This window comes from Lynx rufus, unplaced genomic scaffold (assembly GCF_022079265.1).
Source record: "Lynx rufus isolate CCGP_SWC_20201006 ecotype Redwood Valley unplaced genomic scaffold, mLynRuf1.p SCAF_9, whole genome shotgun sequence".
In the NCBI taxonomy this organism is placed as follows: Eukaryota; Metazoa; Chordata; class Mammalia; order Carnivora; family Felidae; genus Lynx; species Lynx rufus.
In genome coordinates this window covers 110,157,725-110,175,111 of record NW_025814897.1, presented here as the reverse complement: position 1 = coordinate 110,175,111, position 17,387 = coordinate 110,157,725, and the positions used below count along the sequence as shown (strand labels likewise).

General features: G+C 39.4%; 1 protein-coding gene across 1 annotated transcript in view; it reads right to left on the bottom strand.

Annotated features, from left to right (window-relative positions):
* Positions 1 to 17,387, bottom strand: part of CUNH11orf80 (chromosome unknown C11orf80 homolog) — a 97,573-nt gene that overhangs the window by 13,015 nt on the left and 67,171 nt on the right. Inside the window, exons 9-13 of the mRNA XM_047072467.1 lie at positions 12,660 to 12,810; positions 10,643 to 10,789; positions 6,403 to 6,524; positions 5,150 to 5,260; positions 3,337 to 3,435 (exon numbers count right to left, since the gene is read on the bottom strand). Of these exons, the coding sequence (XP_046928423.1) occupies positions 3,337 to 3,435; positions 5,150 to 5,260; positions 6,403 to 6,524; positions 10,643 to 10,789; positions 12,660 to 12,810 (630 nt within the window). The remainder of the gene's footprint in view (positions 1 to 3,336; positions 3,436 to 5,149; positions 5,261 to 6,402; positions 6,525 to 10,642; positions 10,790 to 12,659; positions 12,811 to 17,387) is intronic.

Below are 17,387 nucleotides of genomic sequence, written 5' to 3'. Positions count from 1 at the left end.
TAGTTACCTAGATTCAGGTTTCCAGCTGGTTACCACTTTTTCTCTGCTTGAAGGATTTCTTTTACATTTCTCAACTGCTGATAATGAATTCTTTCAACTCTTGTATGTCAGAAAAAGTCCTTTTTCATCTTTTTTGAAAGATATTTTTGTTGGGAGTGCCTGGGTGGCTCAGTCAGTTAAGTGTCCAACTCTCAATTTCAGCTCAGGTCATGATCTCACGGTTTGTGAGTTTGAGCCTGCTTGGGATTCTCTCTCTCCCTTTCTCTTTGCCCCTCCCTTGCTCATGTGTGCACGCACATGCTCTTTCTCACTCTCTCTCTCAAAAACAAATAAATACATTTGGAGAAAAAAAGGTATCTTTGTTAGGTAAAGAATTCTAGGTTGAAGGTTTTTTCTTCAGTACTATCTATAAAGACATTGCTCCATTTTCTTCTATCTTATACTTTTTCTGATGAGAAATTTTCTGTAATCCTTATCTTTGTTTCCTTGTACATAAGCTTTCCTCACCCTCGTTTGCTTTTAAGATTTTCTCTTTACCGGGGCGCCTGGGTGGTGCAGTCGGCTAAGCGTCCGACTTCAGCCAGGTCACGATCTCGCGGTCCGTGAGTTCGAGCCCCGCATCGGGCTCTGGGCTGATGGCTCAGAGCCTGGAGCCTGTTTCCGATTCTGTGTCTCCCTCTCTCTCTGCCCCTCCCCCGTTCATGCTCTCTCTCTCTGTCCCAAAAATAAATAAACGTTGAAAAAAAAATTTAAAAAAAAAAAAGATTTTCTCTTTACCATTGGTTTTAACCAATTTAATTTTGATGTGTCTTGGTGTAGTTTTCTTTGTTTCATGGGCTTGGGGTTTCTTAAGATTCTTAGATCTGTTGGTTTTATAGAATCCATCAAATTTGGAAAATTTTCAGCCACTATTCCTTCAAATATATTTTCTGCCTGTTTCTTCTTCAGATTCCTCAATTACACACATAATAGGCTACCTGAAGTTGTCCCATAACTCACAGGTGCTCGATGCTCTATTACTATTATCATCATCATCATCATCAATATTATTTTACAACTGTGTTTCATTTCAGATAGTTTCTACTGCTATGTGTTTTTAAGTGTCAATGTTCCATTCATACTATTCAGTGTAATTTCCACCTCAGAGACATCATAGTTTTCAACTTTACAGTTCATTTGAGTCTTTTTTTAATACCTTCCAAATCTCTACTTAGTATGTTCAGTCTTTCCTCTAGCTTCCTGAACATACAGAATATAGTTATGATAATAACTCTTTCAATGTCTTTGTCTACTAATTTTATCCTCTGTGTCAGTTCTGGATCGGTTTTCATTAAATGATTGATCATTTGATGGAGTTTCCTCTTCATTGTGGGTTGTATATTCCTGCTTCTTAGCATGCCTGTTAATTCTGATTGGATGCAGGGCACTGTGAATATTACTTTGGTGGGTGCTGGGTATTTTTAATACTCTTGTAAAAATTCTTGACCTTTGCTCTGTGATGCTATTGAATTACTTGAAAACAACTTGATCCCTTTAGATCTTGCTTCTGCTTTTAAGCTTTGTTAGGCAGGACCAGAGGAGTGTTTATTAAGCAGAGGTGTAATTTTTCTCCATTCCCAAGGCAAGACTCTTCTTAGTATTCTACCTGATGCTCCATAAATTATAAAGCTTTCCTCTCTGGTTGATGGAAATATGCACTATCTCTAGCCCTGTGTAAGCTCTGCATATTGTCCCCTCTTATCCATCTGGATGGTTCTTTACCTGCATAGTTTCTTCACAAGAATGAGCTGATTCGTACTATTCTGAATACTATTCTGAATACTGAATACTGCAGATTCCCAGAATTCTCTCTCTGTGCAACTCTCTCTTTTCTGGTACTCTGCCCTGAAAACTTTAGCTATCTTGGCATCCCAGGACTCTCCACTTCATCTGTTCAACTTAGGGAGACTACTAGGCTTTGCCTGGATGTCTTCTCCCTGTTCAATGGCCTCTGTACTTTCTCTAGGCAGTATGCTAGGGTAATCATAGGGCTCACTTCATTTGTTTTCCATTTCTCAGGAATGATTATCCTATTCATTGATGCCCAGTGTCTTGAGAAACATTGTTATATATATCGTGTGTAGATTTTTGTTATTTCACACAGAAGAATAAATCTGGTTCCTATTACTCCATCTTGGCCAGAAGCCACTGTATAACATCACCCCTAATCTCCTTCATTTACTCATATTATACTTTAGCTCCAGAAAAGTCAATCCTACTGACTGGAGCCAAGAAGGCCAGAAAAGTGTGCTTTACTTGGAACACCACTAAAAATTACCTAGAATCTGGAGATATATAGAATTTCCTAAGTTTGATTTCTTTTCACTCATTAGAGGAGTCTGTCACAAAACAAGATGAAGCCTTCTGATCTCGAGGGTGGAGACACTAACTAATGCAATTCTATATCTCCAGCACCCAGAAAGGTGAATAGATAAAAGTATGGCTTTGATCACATCACCATTGTAAGAGTAAATATGTGCCAAGCACTTTATGTACATTACTTTATTCAAACCTCACAACAATTTTAGGTATGCGTCATTCCTGTTTTACTGATAAAACTAAGGCTTAGAAAGATTAAATAGCTTCCACAATATGACACAACTAGTTAGTGGTGGAAATAAAATCTGAGCAACATCTAACCATGCTCTTGACCTCTGTGTAATACTACGTTCTATTAAAGTTTTCCTAAACCACAGACTTCCTTGCTGAAAGGCCAACCTCAGAATGTGCAATCTAAAGTACTTGTACCTGGGGTGCCTGGGTGGCTCAGTCAGTTAAGTGTCTGACTTCAGCTCAGGTCATGATCTCGTGGTTTGTGACTTTGAGCCCAGAATTGAGCCCAAAATTAGTAGACAAAATTAGCACACAGCTCAGAGCCTGGACCCTGCTTCAGATTCTATGTCTCCCTCGCTCTGTCCCTCCCCTGCTTGTGCTCTTTCTCTCAAAAATAAATAGACATTAAAAAAAAATAAAAAATTTAGGGGCGCCTGGGTGGCTCAGTCGGTGAAGCATCTGACTTTGGCTCAGGTCATGGTCTCCCAGTTTGTGAGTTCAAGCCCCGTGTCGGGATCTGTGCTGACAGCTCCGAGCCTGGAGCCTGCTTTAGGTTCTGTGTCTCCCTCTCTCTCTCTCTGCTCCTCTCCTACTCATGTTCTGTCTCTCAAAAATAAATACATGTTAAAAAAATTTTTTTAATAAATAAAAAATTTAAAGTACTTGCACCTACCCACCCTGTATTAGGGTTCACATATATCAATATGGAAGATTTCCACTAAAGTACTGATTATTTATACTTACCTGCTTCACCTCACATGAGCAGTGGGGAAGAAATCGGTGCTGGGTGATCTCATGAAATGATTTATGCAGTTTAGTCCCAAACTCTTGAGTGTCAGCTGCCTAAAATGGGCCAGAGAGAGAATATGCTGAATTCCAGTACTGGAAACCAAAAGGAAGGTACCTACATGATATAGGAAGAGGAGGAGACAAATTGGAAGGCAAACCATGTTTGTGTTGAGTTTCCTTAATTCCAATGAATACAGAAGAAGTAGAGAGAAGGCCTGTGAAACTGGCATGAGACAAGTAGCTGTGGCTTCTGTGTCTTCCAATTTCTGTTACCTAAGCAAGATCTTTCAAACAAGGCCTTTGTTCTCTTATCTCTATAGGGGATACACATCCCAGAGATCCATCTGTTCATAAAAGGATTATGTAAATTGCTCTCCTCCAGAACAAGTTCCAAGACAGCATAGGTTCCACTGTATTCAAATAAGGCTGAAATAAGAAACTTTCCTCGGGTAAGTCTTTTAGGGAAGAAAGGAACAAGACGATAGTTAGCATCCATAAGCAATGGGTAATAACCTCTACTTTTTAGTATAGAATTGTAGGATATTAGAGTTAAAGGCGACAAGAGCAACCACCTAACACAACACACTAATTTTATAGACAAGAATACTGAAATCTAAAAAAGGAGAAGTGATCCACTGAAGATCTCACAGCTAGTCAGTACAAAAGTTAGGACTGACTTTAGAATTGCCAACATAGTGTTCTTTTCATTACCCTGTGCTATCCACATGACCCAGATAGTTGAAGCTGTAAGATGCACTAGATTATAAAGGTGTTATACTCTTAGACCTAGTAACTCCATGTATAGAAATTTATTCTAAGAAATAATTCAAAAGAAGCAAGATATCACATAGAGGTATTAACTGAAATACTATTTATATTAGCAAAAAGAATACAAGCAACCTAAATGTCTATCATTAGGGGAATGGTTTATTAAATCAGATTAAATCAATGTAGTAGAATTGGGTAACTGATACAAATTTTAAGACAGCTGAAATGAGGAAATGTCAAATTATATATGAATATAGAATATGTTGGTTACAACTATACAATATAGCTTATATGAGATAATATGCAAAAATTGTAATTACACTGATAAATATTATTAGTTATTTTTTAATTTGAATACATTATTCTATTTTTTCAAGATAAAGTACAAAAAATAAAATAGACACAGAATGAATGTGTCACCCCACTGATAATACCAACCGGTCAGCACAGAATTCTAAAAGGAAGGAAACTAACATTTATCCAGAACCTACCATATGCTATATACTTAGCCCTCACGCTCATAACAACCCTGTGAGGTACTATTATTTTTTCCAATTTATAGATGAAGCTCAGAGAAGTTAAGTACAGGCCTGAGTCCACATAGCCAGTTCTGAATTGAACTCAGTCCTCTAATTTCAACTGTTACACTATTCCATACTGCCAAATAAGGCTACTCAGTTATTTCCAATGTTTTCTGTAACCACGAGGTAACAAACATTCTTCAGTAAGGAACTTGGAATCACTGATCTAGTCTTAGCTCTAACTGTAGCTAGCTATGTGACCTAAAGGAAGTGGAAATTTTAAATAACTTATTTTCTCATTTATAAAATAGTACACTATCCATTCAACAAATGTTTTTTAAAACACCACAAGCCTGATACCATATAGGATCACAAGAGGCTAAAATGAAATGCTTCTAAAAGCTCTGTGCATATTACTAAAATAGGTGGTAGAATGTTGTTAAAAACCTGGCACTTTTAAGCGGCTCCAGTCTACTAACTTGAAGGGCCTGGAAGCAGATCTTTCGGAAGCTACTGCTGGTGCTTCCAGTCACGATACTCATGATGGAATTCACAGCCACTGAGAGTGAGGCCTGCAATTTCTGATGATCCTAAGGAACATAACAAGTAAGGGGAGATGGCAGTTTAAAATAATCCCAAGCTGCTGGTTCAGAGAATCCCCAAGGAATCAAAGATTTCAGTAAGGGCAGGATTTCAACAATTCTTCCCGCCCCCCCATCAACAATACTTACTGAGATCATGTCATAAAGGACACTGAGGTACTGAAACAATATACTCCCCTTTTACAGAGATGACTTACTGACACAGACACATTCAGAAAAGATAACCAACCCATAAGACACTGGGCAATAAAACAGATGCACATAGTATTTAAAAACAAAAAGCTTTAAACTTTGCTCTTAGTGTGGTTGGTTTTTTCCCCTGAGAAGGGGGCCATATGAAGAAATATGTTACCACAAGTACACAGGATGGAGGAAATCAGAAAATCAGATAAGAGAAAGTGATGTTATAAAGCATTGGGAAATGGGGGGAGAATATAAGATTTAGTGAAGCAATAGCTCCAGAAGTATGTGTGTGAAGGGAAGATAGTAAGGAACAGGTGCATTATCAGTCATTTTTCTCTATTATTTTGTCCCTATTTACTCAAATTCACCTACTAGTAGGTAAGACTAGTAGTAGAATTGTAGTATTATGGAAGTACTACTGCAAGATGGTTACAATGACATATCCTAAGTTAAAGCCTGAGTTCCTAGACTACAGGCAGTGTAAGGATCAGCCAAGGTGACAAAAGAGGAAGAGGGCATTAAGCGAGGAAGGCTCTCCAGGTCTGTCATATCCTCTAGTTTTTTTCTTTTTTTCTTTTTAAAGATTTCTTGGGGTGCCTGTGTGGCTCAGTTGGTTAAGTGTCCGACTTTGGCTCAGGTCATGATCTCACTGTTCGTGGCTTTGAGCCCACATTAGACTCTGAGCTGTCAGCACTGCTTCTGAGCTGGAGCCTGCTTCAGACACAAGCAGGGGAGGGGTAGAGAGAGAGTGGGAGAGAGAGACAGAGAGGATCTGAAGAGGGCTCTGCGCTGACAGCATCAAGCCCGATGGGGGGCTGGAACTCATGAACTGCGAGATCATGACCCAAGCCAAAGTTGGACGCTCAACTGACTGAGCCACCCAGGTGCTCCTCTAGTTCTTTTTCTTAGAGAAAGTAGGAGAAAAGGAGTTATGAATTTCTTATTACCTTGGCAGCCTGGTGATACTGTTCCAAGGCCTGGTCCACAGTCACCTGGATGGAATCTTGCACTACACTGTGGCTCTCCGTGAGGATGGCACTGAGATGAACGGTGAGCAAAGTATGGGCTCCTAAGGGGAGTGAGAATGGCCACTTTAAGACTCATGTTCATGTGCTGTGAGTCAGGGTGGGCATGAGAAAGAGGCTCTTAGAAGAAGAGGCCACTTCTGCCTATCTGCAAATAATTACTTTTTTAGTCCCCCACTGCCCCCCCAAAATCCCAGCAACTTACAAACCCACCCAGTTCCACTTACAAATGAAAGAAAGCTTCAAAAATTAATGTGAAGCTTGACATTATTTTTGAAGAAACAAGTGAGGGTTCCTATTTGATTAATATTAGAAACAGAAATATATACCACATCACTACAGACAATGATACTTGTGACTCTGAAAGAACAGGAGAATGAGGAAGAGGAAAGCCTCCTGGAAAGTTGTATCTACCCTACTCATCTCCTGTTTGAGCATCACTGCCGTGGTGAGCCACTGCTACTGTCAGGGTCTTAATCCTCTCAGATATGCTGTGGTATAGAAAAAGTACTTTATTTCTGATAAAGTAACCACAGGCACCACTGCACAGCAGAATAGCTAACAGGTAAGAGTGACAGGCAAAATATGTCATCCAGCAGTAGGCTCGCATTGATGACTCAGAGGCAACAGACACAGGAAGACAAATTCACTTCACACCTGAGGAAACCTTTCCTTTTCAGTGTTTTTCTACTCTACCCTGAAAAGTCTATTCAAAGGTACTATGGTGAAGGGGCGCCTGGGTGGCGCAGTCGGTTAAGCGTCCGACTTCAGCCAGGTCACGATCTCGCGGTCCGTGAGTTCAAGCCCCGCGTCGGGCTCTGGGCTGATGGCTCAGAGCCTGGAGCCTGTTTCCGATTCTGTGTCTCCCTCTCTCTCTGCCCCTCCCCTGTTCATGCTCTGTCTCTCTCTGTCCCAAAAATAAATAAATGTTGAAAAAAAAAATTAAAAAAAAAAAAAGGTACTATGGTGAAGCAGCCAACGGCTGGCTGGCTGGCTTTTCTCAGGGCTGCATTAAAAATGCAAACCAGAAAGTACATTTTCTACCACAAGGCACAAGGATGCCTTCCCAGAAAGGAATGTAGTATGTGATCTGCTCAAAAAGGGTCCAAAATTGGAGTTAGGAGAACATAGATTCTAGAGTGAATTCTACCACTAACTAATGGTGACCAAGTCACTTGACTGTTCTCACTTCAAAACTAAAATTGGCTTTATAACACCCGCTCTCACAGGCATGTTGTGCAGATAAACTAGGATAATGTATATGAGGTGTTCTAAAATGTACATTGCAATATTCAAAGGGAAAATATTGCTATTGCTATGATGATATCATATAGATTATTGTTTTCTATAGTTTGGTCCTAAGAATAGCCTCAAGAAATCAGTTAGACCCCTTTGAAAGCAGACATTTAATTAAAAAGCTACAAGTTTGTTCTCCTAAAACTGCTGATACCACCAGATGCCTTTAACGCTGTAGCAAAATAATGAGTTAATCATAGAAAAGTTACCATGACAAGGTGGGCAGGAGGCCAGTTAAGTGATTTTTTTTAAGACACATGGAAACAGACTGTAGTTCTGCACAATCTGTTTCCTAAAAGTAGCTCTACAGAAAGCTTTCAAGGATATGAAAAAGAATAAGAGAGAAAGAAGATAAAATTACTATATCTCTATCCATATATCTGTATCTACCTACCTTCACAGTACATCTTTTTTCAAAGGCTAGTCCTAAACCACCAGATATGTAAGGAAATTTAAAAAGATACTATGTATACTAATGCAGTGATGAATTTCTATTTAATTCAGTATTGTCACTACCTGAGATGCTGCAGGCCTTCAGAGTCCAGATAAGCAGAGATGTATAAACTATCACAGTACTTACTACAAGAATGATAGAAAACACTGGTTTTAAGGAATCTGAATTCTTCAGGTACGGGAGGATTCAGGAATAATAGGATTCAGAACATGGTATCAGACTTTACATCATCCTAGGGAAGACTGAATGTGGTACTCCCTCTAGAAGACCTCAAAAAAATCAGGGGGGGAACCTGGGTGGCTCAGTCAGTTGAGCGTCTGATTTCAGCTCAGGTCATGATCTTGTGGTTTGTGAGTTCAAGCCCCACATCAAACTCGCTGCTGTCAGCCCACCAGCACAGAGCCTGCTTCTGATCCTCTGTCCCCTTCTCTCTGCCCCTCCTCTGCTTGCACTCTCCCAAACACACACACACACACACACACACACACACACACACGGAAAAAAAACAACAAAACAACCTCACTAGAAGATAGTAGATCTTAAGTCTTCAGAGGGTCTTGAGACTTGAAAGGGCCTTTTAGCCCCTCGTCTACCAATCTCATGTTAAATATACGAAAAGAGAGGATCAGATGATTTATGAGACTTGCTTCTGAAAAACCACTGAGGAATTTGGTGGCAGAAGTAAAGTTAGAACCAGCTCTCTAGGGGTGCCTGGGTGACTCAGTTGGTTAAAGCATCTGACTCTTGATTTTGGCTCAGGTCATGATCTCACAGTTTGTGAGTTTGAGCCCCACATCAGGCTCTGCGCTGACAGCATGGAGCCTGCTTGGGATTCTCTCTCTCCCTCTCTCTTGGCCCCTCCCCTGCTCACTCACTCTCTCAAAAACTAAATGAACAACAACAACACCAGCTCTCTTGATTCTACCTGAAGTCCTTTCCCCTATACTAAGCTCTTCTCTTATCAGCCTCTGTCCACATGAGTGTGAGCCAGGTAACAACCCTACGCAACCTCATTCTGTCTTCACTGCTGGAAGCCTCATTAGTTTGGGTCTCTTCTATGCTCCCATTCCAGGGCCTTAATGAACAGAACACCAGGGGCATCAGACAAAAACAGCTCCTCAAATAAAGAGTTGCAAGGCAGAGCCCAGGAAGATAGTGCTTCTCTCCTCAACAATATATAGATAGTGGAGAAAGACAGGAGATGCATGGAGGGCAGGCAGCAGGAAGAATCCCACAACTGACAATAGTTTGTTCAAAAAATAGTTGGCACCAGTCAGCATGAGCTCTTCTGATCTGGGGATACAAATTGTGTCATTTCTCTCATGACTCAGTGGGAGCAGGGCCACACCAAACAAGCACTGGAATGGCTCAGAGTAGAGTCCCAAGAAAAAACACTGGCTTACAGAGAAAGAATACAGAAACATACTGGGAGCATCAAAAGGGAGGCTTATGAACCTTTCCCCACATATTTATAAGCTCCACTTCTTGCTACTTCCCTCAAAGTTTAGAAGGGCATTGAGAAACACGTAATATCCCTCAGGGTTTATTGGATTAAAACACATAAGCTAACTCCTGCTCATATTCAGTGTTTTTCAAACTTTACTAAATTTAAAAATTACCTGAGAATATTTTTAAGAATGCAGATTCTTGAGCCATTCCATATTTTTATATTATAACAAAACAATGAATTGATTCTTGCCTCAGGAAGAAACACATTTTCAAATACTCCAGGTGATTCTGATGCATGTTTCATGGACCACCAAACAGAAACTTTCTGATAACAGATTATCATCAATTTGTTAGATACTAAAGGCTCCCCCTTGTATGCCTGAACGAGGACAATTTCTCCCTTCCCAGAGCTCTATGTGACAATGACATAAAGCTACTCATACCAATATGCTTCCCACACCTTATGTTGTAGTTGAGATACTGTGTCAAGGCCAAGCAAGGCCGGTAACATTTCTTGATTCCACCTGGAAAGGCAATAATGTGGTGGACAGTTCTCAGGCCTAAGCTTTAAAAACATACTGGTATCAGAGCACTGCCTCAGTCCAAGGAAATCATAATCCCTGGGGGTAAAGTTTGGGCATTTTTAGAAGCTCCCCAGGTAATATATCATGGAGCTAAGGTTGAGAACCACTCATCTAAGGTAATAGCCTCTTTTTAAAGAGCATTATAGAAAGTATCTGCTGATTTCTGAACATTCTGGGAATATCATTTAAGTGAGGTTTCATTTTAAGATACAGATCTTTTCTACACAGCATATAATTTGTTTAACCTATTTAAGATTTTTTATTAAAATTCATTATTCTACAGAAATATATGTAATTATATATGTAATTCAGATAAAGTCTCCCTTTCTTTACTCTCTTAACATTTAATCACACCCATACTGGCAGCCCCTATACCTACTCCAGAGTTCTGTTCGCTGGACCGGAAATCCGCTGTGGAAATCCACAAAGAGAAAAAGCAGCAGAGTCTGTCCCTGGGAGTCCATATTCTGAGATTGATCCCCCTCACTGGATTCCACCTGATAACTCACATCTGGAAGCACCAAATCTAGAGGACAAGATATTATACAGTATTCTAAGATAAGTAAGGCCCTCAGAATGCTAAGTGAATAAAGAACCTATACCTCAAACAAAGAATGATCTAAGATCTAAAATCAAACACTCCCTTTTCCTCCTGAACCTGTTTCTCTATCCACATGATGGAAGCAAATATAGTGACTCATAGAAGGAACATCAAAATAACAACTGAGTGTGCAAAATGTAAACCAAGCAGCACGCTGTAGAATTTATTGGGAAACACTAATACGATACATTTATTCATTCTTTATACAACTTTCTAAGGTAGGTATCACTAGTAAGAGTCAGACGTCAGAGTCAAACCCGAGTAATGATAACAATTAATTTGTATTAAGTGTTTACTACACGCTTTGTATTGTGTTAAATTCTTCACATGAAGTATCTAAATATTTAGACTTCACAACAACACTAAGACATAGGACCTATTCTTACGCCATTTTACAGATAAGAAGTACAAATAGGTTAAATACATTGCCCAACATGAGACAGCAAGTGGTGGATCTGTTTTAGACTGACTCCAAAATCTGTGTTCTGAACCACATCACTATATTATACTTATACTCCCAAGTAATCTGATGCCCTACCGTCACTTTCTAGCACCTGGATCCTTTAAAACACAATCATGATAGTTCTAAATTCCATCCAGATCCATTCAGAGAAATACCTCCGTGTATTTCCACATCCTGGTTCTGTCCCTTAGAGTAATGATGGAGGAAGATGAGGAGATATTTTCTACATTATTCATCTCCAAAGTTAACTGAGCAAGTTCAGGCATCAAGAATTGGAAAAAAAAAAAAAACTAACAAAGCATGAAAATAAAAATGAAAGACAAAAGGAGATATGGAGAGCCCGAGAGGCTCAAAAATTGTAATGGCATGACACCCCCCAGTTAAGATCAAGCATTCTTTCTTCACAAAACCATTCATCTCCAGAGACCCTGTCCAAGGACAGGCTTCTTTCATCCCACCCTCTGGAATAACTACCTATTCAAGAAAAAAAAAAACCCTTACTCTGAAGCTTACTTCCTAGAGAAGACTCTGTCATCCCCTAGAAATACTCTGTTCCAGGAGGCTCCAGTCTCCTCATGCCATTACAGCTCTAGAATACCTATTCCCCACTGGCTACCTTCCTCAGGATCCAGGTGACCAGACTACCTTCTAAATTTCAAAGAATTCTAGCTAATAACAGTCAAGTTCAACATTGTAAAGCTCCTAGATATCAGCTCATGTTTGCATATTCCTACTTCCCAGTTTTATTTTTTGATCCAGTTATTAGGTGTCCAACTCAGTGTAATTCATCCAAAGCTAATGTGGTCAGGCTCTGCATAAATCTTACAGCTAGTTTCTTAGTTGATTACTATATAGTTTGTACTCCTGCCTTGCACTTATATGGTAATATTTTCTAAGTAATTTTATGTGCATTTTCTCATTTCATTAGGAAACATTTCTCTTCCACAATAGTTCAAAGATGTTATTAATCTTTTACTATCCTTTCTAAAACAGATTAAGGTACAAGAGAAACCCTCTGAACAAGTCCTTAGAAGATGAAGGCTCAATGACTACCTCAAGAGGACCAGGAAGAGAGGAGCCAGTAGAGGAAGTGAGAGAAAAACCAGCATTAACATGTAATGCCAAAACAGGCTCTAATGGAGCTTTGCCTGTTGACCTGTTGTTTGCTGCACTTCACGTGGATTCTCAGCCAGACCCCTAACAGCACCACCCAACCTAAGCCATCAGATCACTGGGTCCTATTTTTTATGTACACCTACTATTTATATTTACTTGCATTTATATAATATTCTCCAGGTTTATTTATCCCTGTGCAAAGAGAGGGAGATATACCTCTATCCAAACTGAGATCCAAATTGGGCACCAGACACAAGTGGTATTTCTTCCAGTCAATGAAGAAAGAGGTATCTTCGAAGACAGTAGTAGTTGGCTGCTTCTGACTTGGCAATATCAGAGGCAGGCCTGACGGTCCATATAGAAATATGTATAGTCGCTAAAGAAAACTGCCAAATTTTAGGGTTTTTTTTTTAAATGACAATATATTCATTTGCATAAAACAAACATAATACTGACCTGGTTCACACTCTCAGAAATAAACTATGGTGCTAGCTAATTATATATTAAGCCTTTTCACATTGAATACAGGTGTGAGGCACCACAGACAGATCCACTAGAATCCCTAGAAATTTATTCTGAGTTCAGTAAGTGTGTGCTACAGGTATAGTATTGGACAATTAGTTTATTTCTTCATCTTGCTCATTCCATCATACGTTTGAGTGGTACTACAGGCTAAACACTATACTAAGTTCAGAGGACACAAAGATGAATATTTAATTTTATTAAGATTTATTAATATTAATAATAAAATTTATTAATAATTTATTAATATTTATTTCTAATACATAAAATATTAATTTATTAATATTTATTAAGATTTAATACCTACCTTCAGGTTATCATATTTATAGTACTGGAGATACACATAAAAAACAGTAAACTGTAACACAGTGTGATACATGCTACAAATATATTCAAAGATATATCTTTCAGTAAGTACTTGAGTATATTCAGATTAAGAAGGAAACTCCTTACCTTCTCTAACCCTATTCTCTAACCAAGACAAAGGGGACAAGCCCCTGAAATGGTTTCCTTCTCTTTTTTTTTAATGTTTATTTATTTTTGAGACAGAGAGTGAGCAGGGGAGGAGCAGAGAGAGAGGGAGACACAGAATGAGAAGCAGGCTCCAGGCTCTGTGCTGTCAGCACAGAGCCCGGCGTGGGGCTCAAACTCACAGACTGTGAGATCATGACCTGAACCGAAGTTGGACGCCTAACCTACTGAGACACCCAGGTTCCCCGGCTTTCTTCTCTTGATTTTACTCCCACTCTCACTCTTTTAAACCCAAGGTTTCTCCACCTAAGCACTATTGGCACTTTGGGCCAGATAATTCTTTGTTATAGGGGCTGTCCTGTGCACTGTAGGATGTTTAGCAGTATCCCTGGCCTCTACCCACTAGGTGCCAGTGGCACCCTCCCCCTGAGTCATGACAGTCAAAAATGTCTCCAGACATTCCCAAATGTCCTCTGAGGGCAAAATTACCCAGTTAAGAACTAATACTTAACACTTTTTGTTCCCTGAACCAAGGCTGAAGAAACCAGGAATGTATTTTCCTTAATCTTTTTTGTTTTCATCCTCTTGTGAAAAGGGTAAACACGAGGCATTAAGTATGAAGATTAAAATCCTCACCCAGTAGGCACTGGGGCATTATGAAAAGTCACAGCAGAACAAAGTGAGACAGTGCCCATAAATGAAGTCTCTATCCCAAATCCAAGAAGACATTAAAACGGGAGCTAAGGCCAACACATCCACTGTTCAGAGCCAGGCTAGCTTTGAGGTGCTACAAACTCAGTGAGTGGAGTGTCCGAAGAGTCAAAGTGTGTGACTTTTGATGGGTTGTTTAAACTATTTACGTTTAATATAAATACTGCTATGGTTGGGTTTTAAGTCTACAATCTTGTTATGTGTTTGGCATTTTTCTCCTTACATTGTTTCCTTTTTTTTTTCTTTTTCCTCTTTTCTATTTTTGGATTCTACTTTGGACTGGTGTTTTTTATAATTCCATTTTATCACTTAAAAAAATTTTTTTAACGTTTATTTAATTTTGAAGGAGAGATAGAGTGTAACGAGGGAGAGGCAGACAGAGAGGGAGACACAGAATCTGAAGCAGGCTCCAGGCTCTGAGCAGTCAGCACAGAGCCTGACACGGGGCTTGAACCCAGGAGCCGTGAGACCATGACCTGAACCGAAGTCGGATGCTTAACTGAGCCACCCAGGCACCACCCACTTTTTTTGATTTATTAGTTATAATTCTTTGTTGAAGCAACTTATGGATTGCTTTAGGCTTTATAGTATACAACTTTATCACGGTCTACCTTTTAAGTGATATTATAACAGTTGCACCTACATATAGTATAAGAATCTGGGAATATTATACTTCCATTTCTCCTCTCTTGGCCTTTGTGCTATTCTCATACATTTTACTTCCACATATAATATACTCTGATGGCATTTTTTGCTTTCAAAAGTCAATTATCTTATTTATTAAAAACTTTTTTTAATGTTTGTTTATTTTGAGAGAGAGTATGTGTGCATGCATGTGCAAACGGGGAAGGGGCAGAGAGAGGGAGAGAATCCCAAGTAGGCTCTGTGCTATCAGCGCAGACAGAGCCTGACCTGGGACTCCATGTCACAAATCATGAGATTGTGACCTGAGCCGATATCAAGAGTCAGATGCTTAACGGACCAGGCCACCCAGGCACCCCATAAAAAGTCAATTATCTTTTAAAGAGATTTTTTAAATGGGGAAAAAATCTTTTATATCTATCCAGATAGTTATGATTTCCAGGGCTCTTCTTTATTTGTGTAGACCCAGAATTCCATCTGATAGCATTTTTCTTCTGACTGAAGCATTTCCTTTCACATTTCTTATAATATAGATTGCTGGTGAAGTCTTTTGTATGTCTGATAAATTCTTTATTTTGCCTCCATTTTTGAAATATATTTTCTCTTGGTATAGAATCCACATTAAGGGATTTTTTCCCCTTTATTATTTTAAAAATGTTGCTTCAGGGGCGCCTGGGTGGCGCAGTCGGTTGAGTGTCCGACTTCAGCCAGGTCACGATCTCGCGGTCCGGGAGTTCGAGCCCCGCGTCAGGCTCTGGGCTGATGACTCAGAGCCTGGAGCCTGTTTCCGAGTCTGTGTCTCCCTCTCTCTCTGCCCCTCCCCCGTTCATGCTCTGTCTCTCTCTGTCCCAAAAATAAATAAACGTTGAAAAAAAAAATTTAAAAATGTTGCTTCACTTTCTTGTAGCTTACAGTTCCCAATGAGAAATCTGCAGTAATTTGCATCTTTGTTTCTCAGTATGTAAACATGTCTTTCTACCTCTAGTCGCTTTTAAGATTCTTTATCACTGATTTTAATCAATGATTATGGCGTATCTTGGTATGATTTGATTCATGTTTCTTATGTTCCAAGTTTGCTGATCTTGGCTCTGCAGGTTCATACTTTTCACCAAATTTGGTAATTTGGGGGGGGCATTATTTCCTCAAATATTTTATCTGCCCTCCCTCCCTGCAGGAATTGAATTACATGTCCCTGAATTAGGTCACCTGAAGTTATCCCACAGTTCACAGAAACTTTATTCATTTTTTTTAGTCCCTTGTTTCATTTTAGTTTCTATTGCTATGTATTCAAGTTCACTTATCTATTTCTCTGCAATGTGTAAATCTGTCACTAATCTCATCTAGTGTATCTTGACCCTAAAAATTTTAATTTCTATCTCTAGACATTCAATTTAGGTTTTCACATCTTTTGTGTCTTTAGTTAATATGTTCAATTTTTTCCCTTTCACTTCCTGAATATATGGGATACAGTTATACCTTTTTTTTAAAGTTTATTTCTTTTTGAGAGAGAGAGAGAGATAGAGTGTGGGAAGGGGACGAGAGAGAGAGAAAATATCCCAAGCAGGCTCCACACTGATAGTGCAGAGCCTGATGTGGCTTGAACTCACGAACTATGAGATCATGACCTGAGCTGAAACTGAGAGTCGGATGTTTAACTGACTGAGCCACCCAGGTACCCCCAGTTATACCTGTCTTAATGTCCTTGTTTACTAATCCTATTACCTATGCCATTTCTGGGCAGTTCTGATTTTTTTTCATTATGGGTCCTATTTTCCTGCTTGTTTGCATACCAAGTAACTTTTTATTGGATGCCCAGCATTGTGAAGTTTACCTCACTGAATGCAGGATACTTTTGTATTCCTGTAAATATTCTTGTACTTTTTTTCTGGGACACTATAAAGTTACTTGGGAACAGTTTGAGCCTTTTGGGTCTTACTCTTAAGCTTTGTTAGGTGGGACCAGGGAAGCCTATAGGCTAAAGCTAACTTCTCAACTATATTCAAGCAAATCCTTCTTAGGACTTTACCTGATGCTTTATGTTTTCCATCCTGCCTGGCAGGAACAAAAACTATTTCCAGCTCTGTGTGCACTCCAGGGATTCTCCTCTATCCGGAGCTCTCTCTGTGTATTTTATCTCCTCTTTGGCACTCTTTTCTATAAGTTCTAGCTTCCCTGGACCTCCCTAACTCTGAACTTCGTCTTCTCAACTCAGATCCACCAGAGTCTAGTTGGGTATACCCTCCTGGTGAACTTCTCTAGGTAGTACGGTGGTGCAATACAGGGTTTATTTGTTTCTCCTTTCTCTAGAACCACTGTCCTATACTCTCTGATGTTTAATGTAATTTTTTAAATTGTTCAAGGTAGGAGGTTGGATCCAGTCCCTGTTATTTGTTCATGGCTGGAAGTGGAATTTCTGAAATTCTCTGACAGAATCTCATGGCCTTTGATAGTTTCTTTGCTTTCTGGCTCAACAAGATACCCATGCTCATCTTGTACATTTCTACTTTAGGCCTGGAATCAGCCATTCCTCCTTTTTAGTGAGCAATGACATTTAGAGAACACATTCTGGATACTAGGACTGCTCATTGCTCCTCAGTT